The following is a 27,939-nucleotide window of genomic DNA, read 5'->3' on the forward strand; positions in this document are numbered from 1 at the left end:
TGGCTGCTGTCATCAGTCTCGCACAATTTTGTTTCTTTTTCTGAAAGTCTTGATAACATCTTCGAAGCGTTTTTTATTTATCATATTAGCAAATAGGATTGTAAAAACAATATTTGTTGTACTCACCAATTAACTGCGCTCTAAGTTTACCCAACTCTGCCGTCTTCCGCTACTGAGAAACCCAGAAATGTAAAAAGGTCTAGAGTCAACAATAACTGATTAGAGCTTTTTTGATCTATTGTCTGATTAACCCAGAAACAACAAATGCAGTTATAGCTTTCAAACATTTAATTGTCATCATCCGTTCTCAGACACAGATGGAAAACACTATTTTAAAGAAAATACAATCATGTTCAGAACAAACTAGACATGACTTTTGTAAATATTATAAGATGACAATGATACAAAATGGTTAATAGCATCGTTTACAAGCAGCTTTACCGTTTGCTTTCCTAAAACACAAAGTCAGCTGAACCGCTTTGGACCTCTGCTGCCAACATACTGGACACTTTCATCTCTGCCCGAAAAATTCTTCACAGAAGTCAATGAGATGGCAGAAGGGAATACATCTGTTGTGTGCTTCAGCTTATCAAACATTTATACAGCGTCTGCTAAGACATGTCCCAAATGCAACATAAACTTCCTCCATCTGAAGGAAGACCCTATAAAACAAAAGCTAATGCTGATCGATAACAATACAGACACGGAAGAGACAATAACTTTGGGTGGCATAAAAAATATTTTGTTCTGTTTTTACTGAATGCCAATTCAGATTTTATGTGTGCCTACAAATATGAGAATTTAATCTTTCTCTTTACTGTAGACAACTAAATATTACTCTACCAAAACAAGCAAGTCATGAATTGAGCTTTAAAAATAACCATGTTTGAGCTTTTAAAAATAACTATTAGGCATCGGACTAACATATTGTTTGTGTGTGCACTATAAAGTGTAATAGTGTCTGTACTGTGTTGGTTACTTGATGTATTTTGGGTTTCTTTCGTAAGTTGCAATACTGAAGAATACTGAAAAATCTGCAGTCCAAACCAATCAGGCATTTCTGAGGTTCCTAAAAGTCTTTGTGTGCCTGTTTATGAATAACCCTCATGTCCGGGAATCAGCAGCAATAGGAGACGACGCTGCAGAGGAGACAGATGAAACCAAATCCACCCTCCTCTGTCTGGTGGACCTGCTGTCTGGCCAGAACTAATGGGCACGTCATAATGCCTGATGGTATAAAATGATATCCAGAGAGCACCAACCACAGGATGAGGTTCAGCAAATGAGTCCAGTGCCTCCGAGTCTGGCAACAATCTTTTTTAGAGACCTTCAACTCCAATAGCTTCGGCGTCAATAAGATACAAGAAGTGCTGTCAAACAACAAAGCCCTTTTTTCCGCCAAAGAAGTCCAGTCATTCGAAAGACGTACCTGCCAATCCTTCCGTCCAGATGAACAGCTGAGATACGTTCTGAACAACACTGAATGGACCGATGGATCATCTTACCGTGTCCACACTAATGCTGTGAGAGAGTCTGTTCTCCAGTCTTTCATCTTCTAAGTGCATGTCACCGCTACTAGGTCCAGCGGATCTGAAGATAAAAGCAACAGTCTAGACTGGCTCCACATGGTGTCATCTCATTCTCCTAATTTATGTACATAGTTGACTGGAAAGGTGCCGCTTCTAGAAGGTTCTCCCTCTATGTGGCCCACCTGGGGGAGAACGATTTTGGGGATTAGACTCTAAATTCATTCACAGATTTAAACTCATGGCAAATAAACACAGGAGGGGGACAAAATATCCCAACAGGATTAGCAATAGCTGTACATTTTGACATTGGAGAAACATTATTTGGTCCCCATGAGGAAAATGGCTCATAAATTACAAGAAATTCAGTGTTTTGAGCATGCAAAAATGCAGAATGTCTCCTGTGAGGGTTGGGGTAGGGGGATAGAGGTATTAACTAATACAGGTTGTACAGAATAAAAACAATGGAATGTCCACAAAAACAAACCTGTGTGTGTGCTTTTTTTTTAGTGTGATAGAGTTTGTATACTTACCCACCAGTGTGGGTCATCAGTTGCTGTGACTATTATGACCTCGTTCTTAAAAAAAGCCAGATGATTGGCTCCAACCGCTCTGCAGTCAACCAATGCTTTGACCTTTTTGGGCCTTTCCCTTAATGAGATCTAAAACAAACAGATAATAAATACTTTAGCAAGCCAAGACTGAAATACATTACATGAACATTAAACACGAAATCATACAGTTGATGACTTTAATACAGAGAAATGCTCAAAACAAAACAACTAAGGCTTATTCCCTGTTTTACCATGCATTTTCAGGGATCTGATTACAGGTGGTCAGTTAAGAGCATTAATATTTATACCTGGTATTATTAACATTTAGATGAGTCTCATTTTAAAATGTTCTTTTCCCTCAGATATTTGATATCATTCAGAAAAAAATTGGAGTCTGTGTCAATCAAAGACTGCATGATTTTCTGTGAATTTAATCGACTCTGAATGTACACAATATGAAAACTAGCATCATCTCCCTTGAAAAATCTGCACAAATGTTGTGTAGCATATTCCACCTGTACATGTACAATGTTCACAAACAAAATATACTATATAAACATAGAGAAGGCATTTTTCTTAAAACTAAAGATCACTGCTTTTTATTATTACCATTGCGTTTTTTCGTGATCGAGGTGGTGGCAGTAAGACTGGCACCGCGACACTGTTGTTAGCATTAGCTGGAGGAGGTGCAGGGTTGGAAGCCGGACTGCAGTAAAGTTCCTCTTGACTGCCTGCATAGCCTGGAGATGGAGCTGAACCCTTTCCTTGACTGCCGCCACTCGTCCGCCGATATGAGGTTGTCTTCTCTGAGCTGCATACACAAATTTCAGTGATAATATATCAGAATATGACGCATACATATTTACAGAAATGCAGATTTCAGGGGGTGTTACACTAAATTTAATAGAAATACATTAAACGGGCTTAAATTCAAAATCAGAAATTTGAATTCTCAAAATTTACAAAACATTTTGTTTTAAACCCGTGTTCTTTCTATCGCATATTAATATTAATAATACATTTTATTTGTATAGCACTTTTCCTACATACATGCAACTCAAAGTGCTTCACAAACAACAAACAAGCATTAAAATAAACCACATAAATATGTATAGACAAATAAAGCATAAAAACAACAAATATATACTCAGAGAAAAGCATATATGTACACGCATATAACCACACAATCACACACATAATAGTCCTCACATATGCATGCACACACCATACATGCATACATACATACAGTACACCTACACAATATAGATAAAATGCATACACTTCACAAATTGTTGTATTCATACGCAATTTTAAAAACATGTGTCTTAACACGCTTTTTAAAAACATCAATGCTGGGGGATCCTTTTACTTCATTTGGGAGACAATTCCAAATATTTGGAGCATAGTAACTAAAAGAAGTGCCGCCAGATCACATCAGGTTTACAGAGTGAAATTCTAAAAGTCCAGCACTAGAAGAGCGTGGTAACAAACGAGAAGATATTTTGAAGAATGTTCCTATTGACTTCAACTGTAGGTAAAAAAAATGCAATGAAAAACAATGGATTACCAAATCATATAGATCTGTAATAACACAGGAGTGAATAAATGACAGATTTTGTTTAGTTCAGATTTTTTTAGTGAATTATCCTTTAAACCAGGCCCAGACTAGGTCCTGGAGAGGCGGTGCCCTGCAGAGTTTAGCTTCAACACACCTGCCAGGAAGTTTCTAGTTTACCTAAGAACTAGTGGGTTATGTTATTTCTAACTGCAGTTAGAGCTAAATTCTGCAGGACACCGCCCTCTAGAACAGAGTTTGGGCACCCATGCTTTAAACAATACTGATAGCTCATATGTAGTTCATTTTTTTTAATGCAACTGTAAATGACAGTAAAACTAAAATCTACAATAATAATAATGTACAATACTGAGGAAATATCTGGCCTCAAGTTAAAGCAAACGCAGAATTGCATTGACTAACCTGACAGGTCCTCTTTGACTCTGGGGTGAGGTGGAGTGATTTTTGCCCTCTGCCCCTGAGAACGGCTGTCCCTCCCAGAACACGGTCTGTCTCTGTCCTTTAGATGGCCCGGTGCTGTGAGAGCGTGCAGGTGTGGGTCCACAGGGCTCTGGAGGTGTGGTGCTAATTTTCTGAAAGCAACCCGTGGGATGAGAACTCTGGCGGTACGGAGTGTGAGTCTCTGGAATGGAACCCGAAATCTGAGGATCTGAACGTCCTGTGGGGACACATATTACCTATGACCGTGCTGTGGTTTGTCTGGAATAAACCTGCAGGGTTTCTATAGAAATCTACATATGCAACCAGCTCACTTCATCTTTTCAAATAAAATAAAATAATTTTTGTTTGTCTATTCAATTTTGATCAGCTCAACATTCAGCTCTTTTGTCGATGCTTAATTCCAGACTTCAGCAATTAAAGGCTGATAAACAGCATCTTACCTCTCTGTATTGCTTTAGCTGGTAGTGGAGGTGGCATGTGACCACCAGTGGGGGCGCTGTTGTTGGGTGGATTTCGATATAGGAAGTCAATGTTCTCATAGGTTCTGGCTGGACAGCTTTTATTTAAATTCCACGCAGAAGAGCAGTGCCCGTTCACACCAGTAGGGGGAAGTGGAGACCGTGATACTTTAGGATGAGGACTTGCCTAAACAATGACATTGAGCATTTGTATTTAGATTTGGAATAAAAAAAAAAGAGAAATCTGTTTTCCTGAGGACTACTTTGCTAATACAAAAATTCATATAGTATGAAGTCATAACAGACCCTTTCATCCAGATCGTCTTCACTGTCATACATGTCCTGTGGCATCTCCCATGTGTATTCAACATGGATCTGAGAGTTAAACTTCCCACTGTGTGCCAATTCCAACTGAACATACACAAAAAAGATAAGAAATATCATAGCCGGCTCACATGGTTACAGTTTTGACAAGACTGATATAAATAAGATACAGCAAAACAAAAACTTTATAATCAACCATCGGGGACTGCATGACCCCGGCCTTTAATTTGGCAGAAATGATATTAAACTGCATCATTATTGTATGCTTGCTTTATGTGATGATATAATTATATGCAGGGGATGTTGCTTAAGAACACAGTCATATGAGACTTCAGGATATTAAACAGGATAAAGTTTAACCAAGTCAACCTGGAGATAATATCTGTACAAACATGTGCTCGCATACACAGACAAAGCCAATAAAAGCTTTGTATCAGCAGTCTGTGTACGTGTACAACATGTGAAACTCACCAGTTCAATACACTGCATGTGCTGCAGTCTCTTGGCAATGTCAAGAGCCGTCTCGCCCGCAGAGTTCACTACAATAAGAACAATAGAAGATCACAATCAGACAAAAGATTTATTTGTCTACCGAACTACATTCCTGAATGTGTGTCAATCATGCTCATAGTTGCACAGTCTGTTTATATATCTACCCGTCCATCCATCTATCTTATCTATGTACATGTCCATTTATTCTTTCATCCATCCCTCCACCCATCTATCCATCTGACTACCCAACCATTTTTCCACACACCTATCCATTCATCTTTACACCCAACCACCCACCCACCCACCCATCCATCCATCCATCCATCCGTTTATCTATCCATCTATCTATCTATCCATCTGTCTGTCTGTCCGTCCATCCGTCCATCCATCCAGCCAAAAAGGGAAGGAGACAAATGTAACTTTTTTCTATTTATTACAAAACAGTACTGCAAGAAACTTTTGGTTTTAATAAACAAAATGTAAAACCTGTATTTTTAATCAAAATAAAATGAAGAAATAATCAGCTGAATAAAAATAAATTGTAAAATATTCAGTACTGTAAAACATTCACTGTTACTACAACTGTTGCTGATAATGCTAAATGTATAAATCTAACAATCTACTTTGTATAGCCCTTATTTATTTTTAAGTCTCATTTTCAATGAATGATTCAGTTATTTACTTGTACAATTTTTTGTTTCATTGCTAGATGTGTCATTTTAAGAATTATTGATTGGCATATTTTTGATGACTTGTAATAATGTAATTGCTGCCTAAAACTTTCATTTTGAGCGTCGTTAAATGCATAAGACTGATTTTTAATCATTACCATAAACGATGAGTGGTTTTATCTAAACTATAAACTGTTATCCCAGTATTTCTGTGTTATTTGACTGTTTGTAACTTCATAACTAACTCAATAGACTGAGTCTCTTTCTTGATTTTTGCGTTTTTAGAATTAAATGCAGTGATTGGAAAAAAACATATGCAAATCACCATCATTTTTTATTTGTTTTGTCGGTGTTGAGATCCTAATCTTTTAATGATTAATCATGCAGCTTACACATGACAGATTACACAATGCATTAATGCAGGTTAAACAAGAAGCGACAAAAAACAACTTTAATGAAACCCACCACATCTAAATACACACTACACTTACTAACCATCCAACCAACCATCCAGTCATCTCATGCATGGAAACCACTAAATAACTTTGCATCATTCAATGTCATGCATTGAATTGCATTATTCAATTCAATGCATTGATTCTCTATCCATAAATCATTTCTATCCATTTACCATCCATCCATCAAATGTTCATCGCTGAAACCAAGTTAGTTATTTTTGCATACCTGTATGTAAAACAGCCTTTGCTTTGAGCAGAAGTTTCAAACACTCTGTTTTTTTGTATAATGCACAGTAATGAAGAGCTGTGTTTCCTTCTACAGTCTTCTTTTCCAGGCAGCCACTGTGAAAACACAGAGAGGGAGAGAGGAAGAGCGGTCAGCTGATGGACATCCTAAACGTTGCTGATAGATTGGAGATGACAAGTAGATTTCTCTCACCAGTTTTGTGCAAGAAAATCCACCAGAGCCAGAGAAGTCTTATCAGACATGCGCACAGCTAAGTGAAGACCGGTCTCCTTCAGATCCTGTGAGATGCAGAAAAGCATGAGATAAAGTCATTGGCTGCTGCCAACCAACTACTGTGTTGGCGAAACAAGTGTGCAGTTATTCGAGTGTGAATAAGAGTGACAAAAATTCATGAACTGGACTTTTGAGTTGGCGTACTACAATTCTCCACTTGTAAGTATATGTAGGTGCACAAATATAAAACTGATGATTCAGTCATTAAAGTCAAATTCTGCTTAAGATAAATAGACCATATAACACAGACACACACACACACACACAAAACAAACTCAAACACAAGCAGAGCAGTCATTACACAGCTTGTGCTCACTTCCTGAGTGGGCTGAGGAGAGGAGAAATCTGATTAGAGATGGGGAAAGAGAGGAAATACAGAATTACAGAGAGCGAATGATGCATGATTAATAACATCCACACAGATGTCTTATTTCTACTTATGCATTTCAAACTGATCAGGTATAAATAAACCTACTACAAACTTAACCGCAGGAAATCTCATATGGAATTGAACATCTCAGGAAATGTCTGAAGTCAGAAATGGAGCAATGGAATGTTTATGTTATCATAGTGGTGGGGCTGAGCTGTCTCACCTGTCCATCGGGAATGGCGACTGGTTTAGACAGGTCCTCTCCCTCTGCATAGTGCTGCAGCAGTGACATGAGGTCTTTGCTCCTCACAGTGTCAAACACGCGGTATGCTTCAGAGTGCTCTTTAGGGAGAACATAGCGCCGCTCTGCATACTTCGCTACAATGTATTCCTTCCTCGCTGTCCTGAGATGCACAAAAACAAAATGAATCAGAAAAAATTCTAAAGCACAGCTACTATCAGCAAATACATGTTGCTGTTATCAAGACGCTGTGTTTGTAAACTACACAATTTGACTCACATGTCACTCTTTGGAAGTGGCTTGACTGCATCATTGGGTAAGTTGACCTCCATGATGTCATTAAACCTGGCATTTCCAATGCTCACTGCCAACTGTGAATCAAAACATATCTAATGAACACATCTGTACACTTCATTCATGCATCCAGCTTTGTGCATCCATGTTTGCCTATATATCCAACTAAGCAGTAAAATAATAAAGGACACTAACACTTGGGAAGATTTCTCCTTACTGTAAGAGGTAAAAAGTTCACATAAACATGTACAGATGAGAAAGAGTCACTCGTGAGTAACTGCTGACTCAGTCCCAGTGGATTATGGGCAAAAAGAAAAAAAGGAAATACGATATGTGCAATTAGAAAATTAATGGTGTGTGTGTGTGTGTTTAGTGGGCCTCAACATAGAAAACATGGAAACCACCCATACTCTCAGAATAAAAGAGAAGTGTGTGTGTGTTTACCAGAAGCTCAGAGGTGCTCAGCACATCGAGAGTTAAAGACTGAATTCGTGACTGATGTACTCCGAGCTCACGATGGATTCCTGAACACTCGATACAGGTGAGAATGCCCAGGTTAGTGGAGAGCCATGTGGGATCTAAAGAGCAAAAGTAAAACATATGTTGGTGACCAATATAGTGTTGTTCAGTAACTCAGAGAAACTGATTTGCATACAAATGCCATTAATCGTCTTACACAAACAAACCAATGTAAGTATAATGCATAATAGGACCCCTTTAAAATTATGATGTTTATGCCAATGAAATTAATGTGGAAAATAAATAAAACAATTATTTTAATATGATTTAAAAGGAATAGCTCACTCAAAAATATATAAATAAATAAACTGTCATCATGATGTAAACATTTTTTAGTGGTTTTCATCTTCACTGATAGGACAGTGGTGATTTACATAGAGGAAAGTGAGGGGAGCAGAAATAAGGAAAGGATTGGCAAAGGACCTTGAGCTGGGAATCGAACTCAGGTCGCTGTAAGCAACTTGGTGCTATGTGTTGATGCACCAACCACTAGGCTATCGGCGCAGACAATGATGTACTCACTCTATTTGGACTTACTTTCTTTTACTGAACACAAAATGCTGGAAATCATTCATTAGTGGCTGTCAAATTATTTGTTTTTGTCTACTAAGGATGTCAATAATAACCAGTTTTTAGTTTGTTTCAAAATATCTTATTTTGTGATCAACATAAAAAACAAACAGGCGGCACAGTGGGTAGCATTATTGCTTCAAAGCAACAAGGTCGTTGGTTCGAGCTCCAGCTGGGTAAGTTGGCATTTCTGTGTGTGTGTTTAAGTTTGCATGTTCTCCCCGTGTTTGCGTGGGTTTCCTCCGGGTGCTCCGGTTTCTCCCACAGTCCAAAAACATGCGGTACATGTGAATTGAATAAGTTAAATTGGCCATAGTGTATGTGTGTGAATGGAAGAGTGTGTTGGGTTGTGGCTGGAGGGGCACCAACTGCTTAGAACATATGCTGGATAAGTTGGTTGTTCGCTGTGGCGATCCCTGATTAATAAAGGGACTAAGCCAAAAAGAAAATTAATGAATGAATGAGTTAATTAATTAGTAAATTGTAGTTTCTGGGTGAACTATTCCTTAGCAAAATGCATCAAGAACATCTGGTGGTGACCTGGTGCTCCGCAGTCACAGCAGGACTCATTGCCGGGCAGGTTTCTCAGGCCTGAGATGACAGCACGGACAAGCTCTTGCAGACCACTGTCCTGAAACTGCAGCTGATCTCCTCCAAGAGCAGTGTTTAAGGCCTCCTCTTTACTGTTCTGCAGCACAGACACCCATCTGCAACAAGACAAGATCTGCATTCATATCTCAATTCTCCAGCAAACAATGATCTTTTAGGAACATCTGCTGCATCTTTAACGGTTCATTGTCTTCCTTAATCTTTCTCCTTCCTTATTCCCTTCCTACGCTTGAGCAGCAGGTTTTGAACCTGCTTTTTTTGCAAGTCTTCACATGTCGCTCTGCAGCGTGTGATTCAATAGTGCACAGCGAAGTGTGGGTGTGTGTTTCAGCTCTTACATCATGCATTCTTGCTCATCCTCAGCCTGGAAATGGTATGTGCGATTGTCTAAAAGGGAAAAAAGAGAGATATTAAAAGGTGTGTCTGCGTTTGGAGGGCCTCTTCGAAGAGGAAACATGGAAAGGCATCCTGACTCTTAGGAGGAAATAAAAACAGGTCAGAACAAGCCATTCCTAATCTTTTCATTATCCACACACACACACCTATGGCTCAAAACCTTATTTACATTCTTCTGAACACCTACATGCATACAACACGGATCGTTTGACATTGTATTTCACATCTGATTTTCCAGAATGCATCACATGCTGGTCAGTAGATCCAGAAACACAGAATTATTTCCAGTCATGCATGTTGAGGTCATATTCATATCATGCTAGTCTTTGGATTGATTCAAAATAACACAATTTTCTTACTATGCCTACAATATTAAGTATAAATACTCTGGATCTCATAAAATACCAAATATAGTGATGTGTGAATGTATTACATATTTCACTTTTAATTTTTTAATCAGTAGGTGATATACAGCATGCACTATTAATAAAATAGAAAGCTACTTTTGCATTCTAAAAATAGTCATTACCTTCATACCACAGCAGAAAAGAAAAGGGGTCAAAAGGACAGAGATCAGCTTACGTGTAACTAAATCAAACGTCCTCTTTTCCTCAGGGTTGGGCCGCACCTGACATGTCAGCAGATTGAGTTTTGCGGGTGGTCTGTTGATCTGAGGTTGAGAGAGAAGAGAGATAACAGATTCAAAACACATGCTCGTCACATACATGGTCACCTGCTAAATTAGATGCAAACATTTCTCACTTACATTTAAGCAAGACTAATGTTAGAAACGCAAGTATAAGCTCAAGTAAAGTTTATGGTTGCTAAAACACTGTAAAAGCTGAATGCAAAGACATGCCAGGAAAGGTTTGGAGTTTTGACAATGCAGATGATTTCAGATTAAACACTTTCATGCATTCTGGCCTGCATTGTGTGGTTCTGAAAGGAAATCGCTAATACACAAGCGATGAGACACTTCCATGTAGCATGGGAAAATCTGACTGCATGCCTCGGAAGCTCAAATAATCAGCCTCGAGACTGTCAGAACAGACTTATTGTGCCATCACTAATATCAATGTGCTATTTATGTACATAAGAAAAATTACTTGGGCATTTAGCCATTTATTTTTGTAAACAAAAAGATCATATAATCAGCTTATTAAGCAGTGTAATGCAATTAATTAAAGTGGAACTGAAATTTGTGTTTGTCTCTCTAAAATCTCACCGTGCTGTGAGAAATGGTGAGACAGCCATATTTCACCCCACACTTCCTCTTCTGCCAAACCTTTCTGATCCTGAAACACAAAGATTATGTGAAACCCCCTAAACAATCCACATCTTATATTTATCAGTATCAGCATAAAAGCTCCAAACCAATTAATTACTGCAAAGAAACATTAAAAAGAGAATTCTGAATTATTATCCTTACATTAAATATTGCAATTGCAATATTTTGTACAGATGTAGCATAATTTGTTTTAGAATGTGAGAATTAAGAAACATAACACAACAACGATTAGCCTTTACTATTCTAAAAACATTTTTAAAAGATTCATTTGTGCATCTTACATTAGTAGATTAACTGTGATCATTTTATTTACAGCTCTATTTTCATCAATAAAATTAAAAACATTACTGATAACTATTATTTTTCAGATACAAATAAACAAAATTAAACAATTGCATTCAGATGGCTTTAGCAATGAAAAAACAATGATGGCCTAGTTTGCATTACTATATAAACTCTATAAACAGAAATATTTAGGAGCCAGTTGTTCAATTTATTGACTTATAATTAATATGAACTTTCTCTACAATTAATAAAACTAGATTAATCTCAACCACTAATTATTATTCTAGGTAAAACAAAACAGTAATGTAGTTACTGTAAGTATTCACAGCCTTTGTCAATACTGTTGATGCACCTTTGGCAGTCTTTTTGAATATGATGCCACAAGCTTGGCACACCTGTCTTTGAGATTTTTGCCCATTCCTCTTTGTAATACCTCTTAAGCCCTTTCAGAATGGATGGGAAGTGATGATGTTTAGCCATTTTCAAATCTCTCCAGAGATGTTCAATAGTATTTAGGTCTGGGCTCAGGCTGGGCCACTCAAGGACATTCACTAAGTTGTTATGAAGCCACTTCATTGATAATTTGGTGGTGTGCTTAGAGTCACTAGTCTTCAACTTCCTGCTGCGGAAAAACATCGCCACTGCATGATGCTGCCACCACCATGCTTCACTCTAGGGATGGTATTAGCCTGGTGATGAGCGGTGCCTGGTTTTCTCTTAATGTAACGTCTGGCATTCACTCCAAAGAATTCAACTTTAGTCTCATCAGACCAGAGAATTTTGTTTGTTATGGTCTTGGAGTGCTTCAGATCTTCCGTCTGGCCACTCTATCATACCATAACATCTCCTCTCTCCAAAGAGGAACGCTGGAGCTCAGACAGAGTGGCCATTGGGTTATGGATCACCTCCCTGACTAAAGCCACGGTCACACTAGAGTTTGTGTGTGCGAAATTCTTTCATGCTGCGCTGCAAAAAGAGGCGGGATTTAACAAGCTTATTAGACATTTTAAACCGCGAGCGTTTGCTCCATATTTTAAATTTCTGTCCAGAGATGTCATGTTTTGATCCTCCACTGATCTCACACAGTCAAGTGATGTGATTTCGCAGGTCAGAGTACATCAAGCTTGAACTTTGCACTGCAGCAACCTGCGAAACTTAACGCATGACCCCACGTTTCTGGTCTGACGCATTCGCGTGCTTATGAATGGAAGTCTATGGGAGGAAAAGCCCAGTGTGACTGCAGCTTAGGGCCCTTCTTCCCTGATCTCTCAGATCCAACAGTCCTAGTGGATCCAAACATCTTTCACTTACTGATAATGAAGGCCACTGTGCTCACTGGAATTTTCAGAGCAGTAGAAACTTTTTTGTAACCTTCCCCAGCCTTGTGCCTTGAGACAATCCTGTCTCGGAGGTCAACAGACAGTGAACTCTAATTAAGCTGCTGAAACATCTCAATAATGATCAGTGGAAACAGACTGTACCTGAGCTCAATTTAGAGCTTCACGGCAAAGGCTGTGAATACTTCTGTACATGTGAATATTCAGGTTTTTTTTTTTTTATAAATTTGCAAAAATTTCAAAAAATCTTTTTTTTACATTGTCATTATGGGGTATTGTGTGTAGCATTTTTAGGAAATAAATTAATCTAATCCATTTTGGAATAAGGCTGTAGCATAAAAAAATTTGGAAAAAGGGAAGCGCTATGAATACTTTCCGGATGTACTGCATGTGAGCTGTATGTTGGACTCTGAGGTTTGAAGAGAGTGCAAGTAAGACTGTAGTGCAGCAGGAGATTGAAGCACATTTAATAGAAAACATCTGTGTGAGAGGAACACTGTGACAAAAACACACAATCTCGGCTGTGGGCCTAAAGTCACAGAGCTCAGACTGATGCTTTGTGCTGCTAACAATCTCCATAACTCTCTCAGGATATTATAACTCACTTCTTCATTCAGCTTTAGGATAGGGGCCTATATTTCACTACACACACTGAGAGCTATGTTTCCAGAGGAACACAGTCACCCCATGTGACCAAAAGCAAACAGGAGCTGAAAACTGCATCATGTCTGGAAAACCTTGGACAAGTCCAGCTAATAAATAAATAATTTGTCTGTTGTTGTTGTTTTTGGAATGGGTTGTGACCTTTTCAACCTTGAGCCGAATAGACAGTAGTGTGCAACTCACCCATCGCTCTTTTTTAGAAGGAATCCTGATTTTTCTGTGCCATATTTCTTATTGCCTTGAGGCTGGTGGATACTGTATCCATGACCGGAGTTCTTTCTGTTCAGAAAATCCTGTTATGAAACACAAAACAACATCTCTATTGATTGTTGTCACCATTATAACAACCGAAACCAAGGTAAAACCAATTTGGCATATATAGATTAACAGTTTTTTCCCCATCTGACTACACATCTTAGGAAAATGCACTATTTTGAATAAGATGTGGTGCATTCAAGGAATTATTTTTTAACTCGAAGAAATACCTCTTTGCCATCCACTTGTAGCTGTGTTCTAAGTGAGTCTCGCAGTTGAGAGAGCTGCTTTACTTCTTCATCCTGCTCATGACGAACCTGTGAACGACAGAATTATGAATAAGCGGCTTGTTTTTGTAAAAAATTATGTGATCTCTCTAGATGTTAGTTAACATACATTAAAAAAATTATTAATGGAACAATTCTAGATGACAGAAACCACAGCTCACACTGGAACACATCTATCCATTTTGTAATGAAGCCCAGGACCAAACCAACCAAGCCAGAAATCCTGCATTACTTAAAACCAGCTGAAATGATGGCTTTGGCCCAGAGTACAAATTTCCAGCAATTTCTTTAACCAATTTCAATCAAAATACTCTTATAAAAGGAAATTCCTCTGGGAAAGCTGGATTGTGGTTCTTTCATTTTTGAGTTTCATTTCCTTTAAAGTCTTGATTTGTAATGATCAAAGGAGGACATGTTCTAACAGGAGCAATGTTATTTCAGAAATGTATCTCTAAAACCAGTTCTGTATTAAAACAGTGTCATCTCAACATTTAATTCCACATGTCCCATCCTGCCTTCTGCTCATAGGAACAAACAAGCGACAAACTTTAACACAAGAAAAAGAGTAAATGAACAGCATTATTGTGAGTAACATTCACTCTTAACTTGATCAGATCTCTCTATAACCATGACCAGACAACACTTGTGAAACAAGTAATGATGCTGCTGGGAAATCAACTGAACAAATGCTGAAAAATAATTGTTTTAAAACAGCTTTTGGTTCATTCCCTGAAACTAAACTAAGAACTAAATGAACATAAAAATTGGATACAATAAGTATTATAGAGCAGCTAGGTAGTGTGAAGTTTCTCGGTTTCTAAGGGTGTTTCCTAACTCATGAGACTACACGAGTGACTGATTTTTGCAATTGTTTATGTCATTGCTCTCTGCAATACAAAGGATGAATTATGGAAAAAGCATAGTTTTGTGTTAGCATTTTGCTAAGCTTGTGCTATACTTTAATCAGCAGAGAGAGAAAGAGAGAGAGGGGCTGACTTAGAGTGCACAAAGTTCCAAACCCCATTTTCTTATAATTAGATTTTTAATTCAAAACCTCATTTTGTGATGTTTTTGATTCATTTGGAAAAACTCTAGTATATATAAACTGTCCTAAATTAAGGCACATTCACTTGAAATGACTGAATTGACCAGAAATACCTATGATTACAATAATGGGGTACGGAAAATAAACTATTCAGAAAATAAAAAAAATCTTATCCCAAAACACTTATTTAACACTTATATACGACAAATGTAATGATAGATTTTACAAGAAACAGTTTTTTACTTAATGAAACTGATGCTTTTACTTTAGTAAAGTCACCTGATATTCATTAGAGAGTAATTCAGGGAATCTTTCAGATACTGTATCTGCTAGACCAGTCATGTATAATCAATGGTAAAATCCTACGCATCTATGAAAGAAGTTTGGAGAGTGCTATTTCATCAGGTTTTGACTGCAATGGGTCATATCTAACATAAAAACAAGCTATTACAAAAAACAAAATGTGTGCATGTGTCTGTGCACATAATCCAACTCTATGTATCATCCAAAATAAACAAGATAAGCCACCGTATCTACTCATCACCTCTCAAAAAACACACAAAAGCAATCAGCCGAGTTAGAGCTGCCCCTCATGATTCAAAGTCAAATTGTATGAGCATTTTAAGAAATTTTCAAGTGTAAGTGTACAAGTGCATTACCGTATGTACAGAGGCTGCCAACTTCTCTACAAATGGACCAAGATTCTCTGCAGCCTTCAGTCCATCTTGGAAAAAGCTGAAAACACAAAAGCAGCATTTAGATGTCTAAAATGTCAATGACTTCAATATACACACAGAGCCACAGAGATTCAATTATATTGCTGAGCTGAGAGCAGAATTAATCATCTTTACAGTAGTTATACTTATTATTTTGACTCAAATGCTGAACCCAGTGTCATAACAGGCTTTAACCCAGAGTTAAGTTTAATGTGAAAAGTCTAGTTTTGCACAAAGAGAAACAAATAAGAATTGGAATAATCTCAAAAGGAAGCTGGTGCTTCTGAAGCGTCTGAAAAAGATTTAGACGTACTTAAGTTGGGCTTGAAAGTATTTGATCAGACCCTGCAGCAGATCTGGACCTTGACGAATTTTCAGCTCCTGAATCTTCAGCAAATACTGTCAAAACAGACAAGAGATAGAGAAAGGGGAGGAAAATCATGTCAGCGTTCAAAGGTCAATCCCACTGTTGTGTCCCAGCATTATGATTCCGCACAGCAAAAGTAGATGAATTCAGCACAAACAAAGATTTAACATTGGGAAAATGTGAGATATTTATATCAAATGTTAATATGTTATTAAAGGAGATATAACATGCTCACTTTGCCCAATATTATATTAATCTTAGTAGTACTGCAATCATTTTTTCTTTTAACAGTCTTAAGTTTTTTAATAATTTTAAGAATAATTCATAGCTTTCCAATCATCTGCCATGGGCAGAGCCAAGGTGAGAAATCACAACAACAGTCAAACCTCAAAACCTATAAGCAATTTCAATTGAATAATTTTTACTTAGGTTGCAGACATCTTAATACACAGAATTACTAGCAAAACAAAAAATTTGCTACGTAAAATGTATGCTGATGTCTATGGAATAATAATAATTTTACACACTCTTACATGCATGATATTTACATCAGATAAGCACTGTTTGGGTAACTAGAAAGTTTACTCTATTCTTCTACCAGTTAAACAGACTATTAGTTTCAGGTAGTTTCGGAGAAATTGATCATTTGACGTGTTCGAAATTCAGTAGCTCTAATCTCCATTGCAGTGAATGGGGCTAGGGCAGGTCAATAACTAGACGTGTGCCATAGAAACTGAAAAGTGATGAGTTGTACAGACTCATTTAAAACGTATGTATGAAAGGGTTAAATTAACTGTGGCTAAACAAGATTGGCCTTTCATTACATTCAAAAGCACACTCTTTGGGACTCAAGCAATGTTGTAAGGTGACAGGCACACTCTCGCACTAGTGCATACCTCCCAACATTCGGATCATAAAATCCAGGAGATTTTATCAGAGGGCGCGAAATGAAGAGCGAGTGGGGGGGTTGGTTGTGGGAGGGGGGGGGTGCAAACTGAAGAGCAGGGAGCGGGTATAAAGATGGTTGCATGTTGGGTTGTGCATGGGTACTGAAACAAAAAGCTAGGAGATGGCAGGGCAGGAGATGGGTCTGAAATACGGGAGAACGGGAGTATTGGCAGGTATGCACTAGTGACGTATGCACTTGGAGAATAGGGATTTTCTGCTCACATTAGGTAAAAAGTAATCTCTTAATTCATTACGACCCAGAATGAAGATTTTTTGAAAAAGAGAATGAAGTTAGTACTATATATGATGCCATGATGTTTTAAAATCAGATTACAGATTTTGCAGTATATTTCAACTAAAATAAATCATCTAATGGCTAAACTAACCAAACTAAAACTAAATAAACTAAAAATAATTCACTTTCTATAGGTTAAAGGGAACAAAAGAATCAAATATTGCTTAATCTTATGTGTTTTCTGTATCTAAGCAATCCAGTCCAATAGATACAACTGCAGCCTATGCATATATTCATATAAGAAGTTTCCAATGTTAATAACGGTCACACGCTTGGTCAGTTTTGGAAGAAATAACGCATGTCTCCACTATAAAAAGAGAGCAAAGTGGAGACATCTGGAGCTCTGTGGTTGAAAAAGGGAGTGCTGCAGGACACTGAAAATCCCCCTTTATTTCTTTATTGCTCCACTTCACTTTTTTCCGTATTCTTTCTATTACCACAGCTAAGTTCAAGCAGCGTAGTCCAAATTTCCCCAGTCCTGCTAACTGACACATACACATGCACGTAATATATAGAACTTGAACATGTTGCCATTTAGACATGTGGTGTGAGGTCATCATCATTAACCACACACACACATGAACACAATGTGGTCTCAAATAGAGCTGTCTCTTAAACACTCCCCACAGCTTCTCGGTTTTAGGTAACTTCAGACAACACCACACACTTATTGAATTTACAAAGAGTGTTTTCATCACAAAAGAGAGTTTAACAAGCTGAGGTAACCCATAAACGACCCGCTGAAGCACACACATACAGCTGTACTAACCGCACTTATTCTTCCTGAGACGCAAAACAACGTGGTCTTGGTCAGGTTAATTTTGCAGATGTTTCATAGTCTGTTAAGCGAGTGCCTCCAAATACCTCACACATCTGCAGCTGGAAGTTCCTTCGTTCTCTTTCCATGTCCTCCGCTGTGTCTGTCATGTCCAATCGGATCAGCCCATGCTGTTTCTGTTTCTCCCTCCTTTCTTTCTCCAGCTTCCCTCTGAAAAGCAGAGTGAAAATTAATGGGCAAACAGGGAAAAGATCATAATGAAACAGTAGTATAGCTGGCGGACTTGTCTTTCAGACAAAGTAAGTGGTGGGTTTTTATCAAATTTGAAAGGACAGATTTGACTCAGAAACTCACATTTTAGCATCATAATCCTTCCAACTTTTCTCCATCTGTTTTTTCAGCTCCTGATAGAAGATAAATATTAAGCAGAAGGGTTAATACAATGCAGATATACATAAATGAAATGTACAAAAGCAGTCTACTGTATCTTTTGACACCAAATAAGTAATCAGATTTGGACATAAAAAGTAATTTAATGTAAATTACAAATATACACTCACCGGCCATTTTATTAGGTACACCTGTCCAACTGCTTATTAATGCAAATTTCTAATCAGCCAATCACATGGCAGCAACTCAGTGCAATTATGCATGTAGACATGGTCAAGATGATCTGCTGCAGTTCAAACCAAGCATCAGAATGGAGAAGAAAGATGATTTAAGTGACTTTGAATGTGGCATGGTTATTGCTGCCAGACGGGCTGCTCTGAGTATTTCAGAAACTGCTAATCTACTGGCATTTTCAAGCACAACCATCTCTAGGGTTTTACAGAGAATGGTCCAAAAAAAGATATCCAGTGAGTGGCCGTTCTGTGGGCACAAAAGCCTTGTTGATGCCAGAGGTCAGAGGAGACTGGTTCGAGCTGACAGAGAGGCAATAGTAACTTAAATAACCACTCGTTACAACCGAAGAATGGAGAGAAAAAAAAAAAAGCATCTCTGAATGCACAACACGTCCAACATTGAGGCAGATGGGCTACAGCAGCAGAAGACCACACTGGATGCCACTCCTGTCAGCTATTAAACAGAAAAATAAGGCTGCAATTCGAATAGGCTCACCAAAATTGGACAATAGAAGATAGGAAAAATGTTGCCTGGTCTCATGAGTCTCGATTTCAGCTGCAACATTTGAATGGTAGTTTCAGAATTTGCCGTCAACAACATGAAAGCATGGATTCATTCTGTCATGTATCAACGGTTCAGGCTGCTGGTGGTGGTTTAATGGTGTGGGGGATATTTCCTTGGTACACTTTGGGCCCATTAGTACCAATTGAGCCTTGTGTCGTAGCCACAACCTACAGTACCTGAGTATTGTTGCTGACTATGTCCATCCATCTTTCACCCACTTTACTCGTCATCCGATGGCTACTTCCAGCAGGATAATGCTCCATGTCATAAAGCGTAAATCATCTCAGACTGTTTTTTTGAACATGACAATGAGTTCACTGAACTCAAAAAGTTACCAGATCTCAATCCAATAGAGCACCAATGGGATGTGGTGGAATGGGAGATTCGAATTATGGTTGTGCAGCTGACAAATCTGCAGTAACTGCAGTATGCTATCATGTCAATATGGTACCAAAATATTTCAAAATATTTCCAGTCCCTAATCTAAAGTCAAAAGGGCTCCAACCTGTTTCTAGTCATTTGTACCCAATAAAGTGGCCAGTAAGTGTATTTATAAATATTTCAAACTGTACATATACATATTTAGATATAAATGTATAAACATTCATAATCAATAAATTAAAAATATCAAATTTATGTCAAATTAAGCAAACCTTTTGGAACAAATTTACCCCAAAACAACCACACACTCAAACACCCAGTACACACATTAAAAAAAAAACATTCATAAGCCACTCACTGGAAATTAATATTGTGAAAGCAATAATATCAGGGTGTGTATGAAAACATGATCTCAGAGCCTGCAGTGCATCTCTTCTCATCATACTGGTTCAACTCATAAAGAAAGGTGTGGTGCAACTATTGAGTTTCAGACATTAGAAAACACAATACTCCCAAACAAGCCACAAAAGCCAAAGATAGTTACAGCACTTAATCCAGTGAACAAAGCAACATACTTTTGTGGAGTCTACAAAGAAAAGCATTTAACTTCTTGACTCTTATTGCCGCTATCATTTGGTTACAAGATGACGTTTTTGAGGCATTTAGTCTAGTTTGACAACAAGGTGACTCACCAGCCTGCTGTCTCTCAGCTCAGACTTCAACACGTTCTCGAGAGGGAAAGAAATGATGTTGTTTAGGTTTTGCACCTGCAGAAACAACAGAAACAGCACATTCATTCAGGCACACAGACTCAAGACCAAAGAAACGGGTATGGAGAAATTATAGAACAGAAACAGAATCCAAAAGAAACCAAAGAAACTTAAAACAACAGCTGAAAGTCGACCAAGACACAGTGCAGATGTTAATGTAAACTCTAACTCACTTTTTAGAGTAAGTGCTCATATTTTTACCTGTTAAGACAAAACTCTCCCTATAAAGTCTAGTCTGGAGGCTCAAATACTCTCAGAACATAAATCTGGATTTTAAAAATGCAAAGATTTAAACTGTTTGAGATTTCTCCTCGGCCAAGCGCACTAAAGTGCTGTGCAAATATAAATCTTCCTTAGGAAAGAATGTGGAAGAAAAACCCACTTTAAGGTTGGAGAAGAATCAGACCAAGAGAGATTAATTTTAGACCAGGAGCAGCCTTACTGGACATTTAACATTTCTGTCGCTTTTGTACATTTTTCAAATCATCATTTAAATTTAAAAAGTAGTATAAGCATTTCTCAAAACAAACTGTACAAACTGCAAAACACAATGGACTATACCTGCAAATGACAGTGACTTATTTCAAGAGTTCACACTTAGATATTGCTTGATAATAGTAGCAGGTTTGGCATGCTGTCCCGAGAGAGAACCCTAAGCTCACAGATAATTGAGCCCAGGGCTCCCACCTGGTCGATGAGCATGTAAGGGGTACGAAATCAGGTAGGTCTCGAGATCTCCCTCTAATAAAGGAGGAAAAGGGGGAGATGGGGTGGATGGTGGGATTTTTCAGAAAAACGAAGATAAGGCAGTAATACTATATGGGATATTTATAGTGAGCTTGGATAAATCTGATTGGCTCAGTAATGATTACGGATGGGAGACTAGCAGCGATCAATCATATCACGAGCTTCTCCCGAAATTAGTTTGTAAACTTCACTTAAATCAGATGTTTATCTCTCGAAAATATGTATGTTAATAAACATATCAGTGCAATCAAAATAAAAAGTCATTGTATCATTGTTCAAAAACAAGATGCTTAGTCATTATTTCAATATAACAGTAAACTCTGTTGTAAATCATTTGGTTGACGGTTTACTTTACTGAAACATAGATGGCTGCACTTTTTACAAGATGTATGCTGTACATACATTTACATTTTCAAATGTACACATTACAGCATGTGAGATATTGATTGAAAGAGACTGGATATGATTCACTGGCAAACTTTCACAAACTACTGATCTGAAAAATAAATAAATAAATAAATATAAGCACAAGCGCAAAATTAGTGTAGAAAGACACAGAAAACATGATGAATTGCAGTGCAGTCTGTCACAACTGGTTTATCATTGGTTAATCTACATTCTCTTCATAACTGTAGTGAAATTCAAGATTCACCTGCACATTTCATAGCAAACTCACAGAACTGAGCAATGCTTGGTCAACCATTTTGTACTCAATGACTTATATCACAGGTGTCAAACTCGGTTCCAAAAGGGCCGCAGCCCTGCACAGTTTAGTTCCAACCCTACTTAAACACACCTGATCAAACTAATTGAGTCCTTCAGGCTTGTTTGAAACCTACAGGTAAGTGTGTTGGAGCAGAGTAGGAACTAAAATGTGCAGGGCTTCGGCCCTCCAGGAATTGAGTTTGACACCCCTGACTTATTTGATGAACTAATGACTAATTGTTTTGAGCGCTAACACTTTTGCACACTAGAGAACTATCCAATACATTTTGATCAACGTGACATATGTAGGATCACATAGGAAACCCCATAAAAATGTACATACTCATTTGCATACATGTAAAAAAACAAATCCAACTTGTTCAAATCAACAAGAAACTGCTGTTATGATGTGTACAAGTGACTATATTGTAGTTTTGAATAGTTTCTGATCTGAAAAATGGACCGATTGTAAATGGAAAAACCTCATTTATTTTGCATACATACTTTCAAGATCAAGTAGATCCCCATCAATGTCAAATCTATATTTTTTCACAGATAAACAGACAGACAGATATATGACATAAACACTATGCACGTACATAAATACATTTCTCAGACACTGTCAACTTATAATGTTGCTGATTATGGATTTACAACCTTGCAAAATGAATGTTACATATATAAATCTTCATGAATTTGAATAATGATTTGACCCTAAGGGAAAGTTATGGCCCTCACTCAAGGGCGCTAAATCAAATGGAGTTTATTTTCTTAGCAGTGTTTCTGTTGTATTTTTTAGGCCGAGGTTCCTTTCCCTGGTGATCATTTGATTGACAGCTCAGTGGTCAGACGCTCTCCATTCAGGCTCTCAGGCCTGGTATAAATTACATCACCATGGAGACTATCGGTGGGAGGGTTCCGGGCGCTGTGGTTTGAGGGGCCCTTGCCTGCAGCTGTTGAACCCCCGCTGACACATATACACACACATGCAAACACACACACACACAACCTCTCCCAGTCCCCTGTGTACTTTATACAGCTGGAAGTCTGCTGTTTCTTATTCAGAAATAAATATTGAGAAGACAAGCTGCACAGACATACACCCAAAGGTGCTTTCTGAATAACACTGGCTAGTCAGACAGTAAAATAACCGTTTCCTCTCATTATTAGTGGAAAGATCATAAATTACACAGGTGATTTAACATTTACACTCAAATGTGTTGCACATGGAAGATATTCCTTTCTGTTACGCCAGGTATTAAGATGTGTTTTGGTCAATCTGAAGACAAGCAGACACATTACTGTTGACACCTGAGGTTGTAATCCATCTCTTTTGTCCCCTTTCAATAATTTTCCAGACTTCTTTGAGAGATAGGCAGGCACAATTTACATATGAGCAGCAGCTTTCATTTCTGCTAATACTCACAAAACTATGCAGAACAATGAGTGTCTATATCAGAATCATGACTAGTAAGTGAATATTGTCCATTTTATTAGGGATGCACCAATCGACCGGAAATAAACACAGAACTAATCATTTTTGGTTAAAAACGGATGATCGAAAACCAGAGACTTTTTGCTTTCAGGACGGCTGATTTATGTCCGGATTTCCATCCAAACTGCAATGCCTGCAAAAATGTTATACTACAAAGTCTATAAAGGAAATGTAAACTGAGATCAAAGAACACTAAAGTCAGAAAAACAATGCAAACATACAGAAACATGCTAGCCCTGACAGGCTTTTACAGTCTGAATAGAGATGACAATGGTGTCAAACACTCATAAAAAAGTATGAGATGCAATCAATTGAAAAAATCTTTAACCTTCATTCATTTCATTCTTCCATGATTCCTTAATACTTTCAACATTAAATACTGTAGGGATCATATTCATGTGCTTGGCTAGTTTTCGTTAGCATACGGCTCATTTAGGTGAACACTTGAGGTATGTATTTCAAAGTCTAAAGCTTGAGTAAACATCTATACTAAATGTTCATGGGCTTCATTCAAAATAATTGTGCATCAGAATATAAAATTGTATTTATTGTGTGGATTAAAATAAGTTAGTAAGCTGTTTAAAAACACTCACTGGGATACATACTGTTCATGATGAGTGAAAATCCTAAATATTATTGTGTGGGGTTTTATTAAGGCATTTGAGTGAAACATACTGTCATAATAAAAGTTCAGATGGTATGTTTTTTTCTTAGATTAATGTTAGCCCTGTATAATTCATATTAAACACAATCAGCTCTGCTTACAGCTTTAAACCAAGACAACACTGTTACTTCTATAAGCACCTCCTGCTGGAGACAACAAATTTCCATTTTTAATCAGCATTTATACAGTTTTAGGTCTGTAACAGGATGTTTTATGTATTTTTTATTTTACCAGGTCAGATTGATTGATCTGTTTCTTTCTGTTGTGTTCTGTTCCATTCTATTCCGTTCTGTTCCACTCTGTTCCATTACACTCTTTTAAGTTCTGTTCTGTTCCATTCTATTCCGTTCTGTTCCACTCTGTTCCATTACGCTCTTTTAAGTTCTGTTCTGTTCAATTCTGCTCTGTTACACTCTTTTACGTTCTGTTCTATTCCATTCTCTTCCGTTCTGTTACATTGCATTCTATTCTGTTCTGTTCTGTTCTGTTCTGTTCTGTTCTGTTCTGTTCTGTTCTGTTCTGTTCTGTTCTGTTCTGTTCTGTTCTGTTCTGTTCTGTTCTGTTCTGTTCTGTTCCGTTCCGTTTCGTTCCGTTCCATTATATTATATTATATTATATTATATTATATTATATTATATTATATTATATTCTTTAACAGTTGAAAACAGAAAATATATCTGTGCTGTTTAAAGCAAATGTTTGTAACGTATTTCTCAGTGCATTACTAACATGTTGCAGATTTATCTTCCACCAATACATTTTATAAAGTCACACAAATGCCTCCATTTATAATAGCAGTAACTCTAATAGGAGTGTCATGATGGGAAAATTAACTGTAAGCTAACACAGTAATTACTAAGCTCAAATGACCTATTGTAATGTGATAGCTCAGATGTGGTTATCAAACTATAATCTCAAATGAGCCAAATAAATCAGACCATCACTACATAAAAGGTTTTTATTACTTCATTTGAAAACAAGGAAAGAAAATAGTCAGCATCATTGTGTTCAGTAAATATAGTTGACCCTTGAGATTTTGTTTTGCTCACCAGGTTTTTGAAGAGTGCAGTGACCTCTCGTGTGAACACAGCCAGGTTAAGGAAGCCTGTGGAGACCTCATTATTGTCCTGCGACAGGTGACTGTTGCCCAGATTCTCCAGAACCTCTGTGTACTGCTCCTTATTCTCCACATGATCTGGCAACACAACATCACACAGTTAACAATCGACAGACACCCCTGTCATTGACCTTTCTGCAGATAACAGGACATACCAGAAGTCAAATACAAAACTGTTTGCAACCTACTTTTCTTTGATAATGTGACACAGGACACTTGCGAAACAGGATACTCAATGAAAAACAAATGTAGGGTGGAACATGCTTTTATTGATTAGTAATTGTATTTGGAAAAGCCATTTAACCATTTAATGGTTGTGGTCGTAAGATTTAGTTTTTTTTTTCTTTTTGTTAAATTGTATTATTATTATTATACAGGCCTGTAGCCAGCCTGATGAAAGCAGTGGTTCTTTTTTCTCGAAAGGTGAACTTTTTAGCAGTTATTCGCCTCATTTTTTATTTAATTATGAGGTTTAAATACTGCATTTTAATGACATCTTAAGCTCTTTTTTGTGTAAATAGTTTGTCGAATGGTCATCATAACAACACTTTCTGATGTACCAAAAAATTTCCTTAAAAATAAAAAAACATATTTTAAATTATAGCTATGATAAAAAATTACTAATTTATTACATGATTTATCATTAATAAAAAAGGAATTTATTTTTTTAATATTAAAAACTGTAGCTTATGTTTATTTATTAGGCAAATAACACTCCGGCCAGCACATTCAACTTTCCTCAGTTATAATTTGGCCATTTGAATAAAAAATAAACTAATAAAAAAATAATAATAATGTAGAGCTACACAATTTTTCTAGATTTTTCCCTTGTAAAAAAAGTTACATTGAAATTCCATGGATAACAATAGCCCAAGTAGAATTAAAATTACCTTAACAGGGTTCCCACTCTTTCATGGACACCAAATTGAAGGACTTTCAAGGACTTTTTAAATCACTAATATTTTAAATCGAGCACCTATGTAATTTAAACCCCTAGCATGTAGTGCTATGAAAGTCCTTCCTGTACTTAACATTTCACCTACACTTAATATTGGCATTCAAATGTCATAATAATGATGATTTTGATGTCATTTTTAAACAGTTTGACCATTTTAAACAACCGTTTTAAAGTCACGTTCAAAGAACTTTCATACTTTTTTATTGTTCTTTTTGAGTTCATTTTCGTCAGATTGTATGTTTTCTAGCAGATGTTGGACTCGTGAAAAATAATTCTTAGCATTGGCCAAAACTGATTAGCCAACAGAGGATTTCACTTGGTCTTAAAGCCCCCTTCAGTGGGTTATTTTCACAATTTATGAAGGAATAGCTGTCAAAATAGGACAAATGTAGGGGAAAAATTCTGGACCATTGTCGGTGGGGGGTGGGTCTTTCGAACCACCCGAACCACCCCGGCTATAGGCCTGTTATAATTATTATTATTATTTATATGTAGGATTTCATCGAAACTTCGCTCATCAACACATACAGTTGAAGTCAGAATTATTAGCTCCCTGTTTATTTTTCCCCTAATTTCTGTTTAATGTATTTCTTTCAACACATTTCAAAACATAATAGTTTTAATAACTCATCTCTAATAACTGATTTATTTTATCTTTGCCATGATGACAGCACATAATATTTGACTAGATATTTTTCAAGACACTTCTATACAGCTTAAAGTGACATTTAAAGGCTTAACTAGGTTAATTGGGTTAACTAGGCAGGTTAGGGTAATTAGGCAAGTTATTGTATAACGATGGTTTGGTCTGCAGACTGTCAAAAAAAAATGGCTTAAAGGGGCTAATAATTTTGACCCTAAAATGGTGTTCAAAAAATGTAAAACTGCTTTTATTCTAGCTAAAATAAAACAAATAACACTTACTCCAGAAGAAAAAAATATTATCAGACATACTGTGAAAATGTCCTTGCTGTTAAACATAATTTGGAAAAAAAAAATTTAAAAAGAGAAACAAAAATTCAAAGGGGGGCTAATAATTCTGACTTCAACTGTACAAAAACATGTGCATATACACCTAAACATTACTCACATATACACCAATATATAAATGTGTTCATAATGCAAAAAATTTGTCGCACAACATTCATATAAAAAAGGATGTAATTACAAACATTGTTATGGATGCAAATTCGATGTAAAAATATAGACATACAGCGCTCAGCATATACAAGTACACCTCACAAATCTATCTTTTAAATTCATATTTTTAATAGGAAGCTATATTTGTGCATTTACATTAGATTAGTCAGTATTGAAGCCAAATCTGGAGCTTATCTAACAAAATAATGGTCTAAAAACTAGTACACCCAAATGTAGGTTATAGAAAAATATTAAATACAAATGTTAAAAAGAAGAAAAATTTACAGAAGTAAAATTGAAACTTTGTAGGTTGTGATTTAGTTTTGTATTATTTGCTTGAATTTAATTGAATTATCTTTAATTTCAAAATATGTTTGGTGACTAAAATATTATTTTAATAAATATATTAGTTTAATTAATCTGTTTTGTTTAAATGCACCAAAATACATGCACCATAATACATGTATTATAATACATAAGTACACATCCAA

General features: G+C 36.9%; 1 protein-coding gene across 2 annotated transcripts in view; it reads right to left on the reverse strand.

Annotated features, from left to right (window-relative positions):
- Window positions 1-273: 273 nt before the first annotated feature.
- Window positions 274-27,939, reverse strand: part of asap3 (ArfGAP with SH3 domain, ankyrin repeat and PH domain 3) — a 45,747-nt gene continuing 18,081 nt past the window's right edge. Inside the window, exons 3-26 of one of the 2 annotated variants that reach the window (NM_001365099.2) lie at window positions 25,283-25,428; window positions 20,545-20,619; window positions 18,638-18,687; window positions 18,370-18,493; window positions 16,209-16,294; window positions 15,839-15,914; window positions 14,078-14,164; window positions 13,776-13,885; window positions 11,245-11,314; window positions 10,602-10,689; window positions 9,962-10,010; window positions 9,555-9,721; window positions 8,370-8,503; window positions 7,911-8,002; window positions 7,614-7,794; window positions 6,940-7,025; window positions 6,727-6,842; window positions 5,351-5,418; window positions 4,862-4,966; window positions 4,538-4,742; window positions 4,059-4,278; window positions 2,690-2,891; window positions 2,060-2,188; window positions 274-1,711 (exon numbers count right to left, since the gene is read on the reverse strand). In NM_001365099.2, the coding sequence (NP_001352028.2) occupies window positions 1,637-1,711; window positions 2,060-2,188; window positions 2,690-2,891; window positions 4,059-4,278; window positions 4,538-4,742; window positions 4,862-4,966; window positions 5,351-5,418; window positions 6,727-6,842; window positions 6,940-7,025; window positions 7,614-7,794; window positions 7,911-8,002; window positions 8,370-8,503; window positions 9,555-9,721; window positions 9,962-10,010; window positions 10,602-10,689; window positions 11,245-11,314; window positions 13,776-13,885; window positions 14,078-14,164; window positions 15,839-15,914; window positions 16,209-16,294; window positions 18,370-18,493; window positions 18,638-18,687; window positions 20,545-20,619; window positions 25,283-25,428 (2,741 nt within the window). In that variant the 3' untranslated portion in view covers window positions 274-1,636. Of the gene's footprint in view, window positions 1,712-2,059; window positions 2,189-2,689; window positions 2,892-4,058; window positions 4,315-4,537; window positions 4,743-4,861; window positions 4,967-5,350; window positions 5,419-6,726; window positions 6,843-6,939; window positions 7,026-7,613; window positions 7,795-7,910; window positions 8,003-8,369; window positions 8,504-9,554; window positions 9,722-9,961; window positions 10,011-10,601; window positions 10,690-11,244; window positions 11,315-13,775; window positions 13,886-14,077; window positions 14,165-15,838; window positions 15,915-16,208; window positions 16,295-18,369; window positions 18,494-18,637; window positions 18,688-20,544; window positions 20,620-25,282; window positions 25,429-27,939 lie in introns of both variants that reach the window. The other variant, NM_001365098.2, reaches the window with a different exon arrangement.

The sequence above is a fragment of the Danio rerio genome, chromosome 17 (genome assembly GCF_052040795.2).
Source record: "Danio rerio strain M-AB ecotype USA chromosome 17, GRCz13ab, whole genome shotgun sequence".
NCBI lineage: Eukaryota > Metazoa > Chordata > Actinopteri > Cypriniformes > Danionidae > Danio > Danio rerio.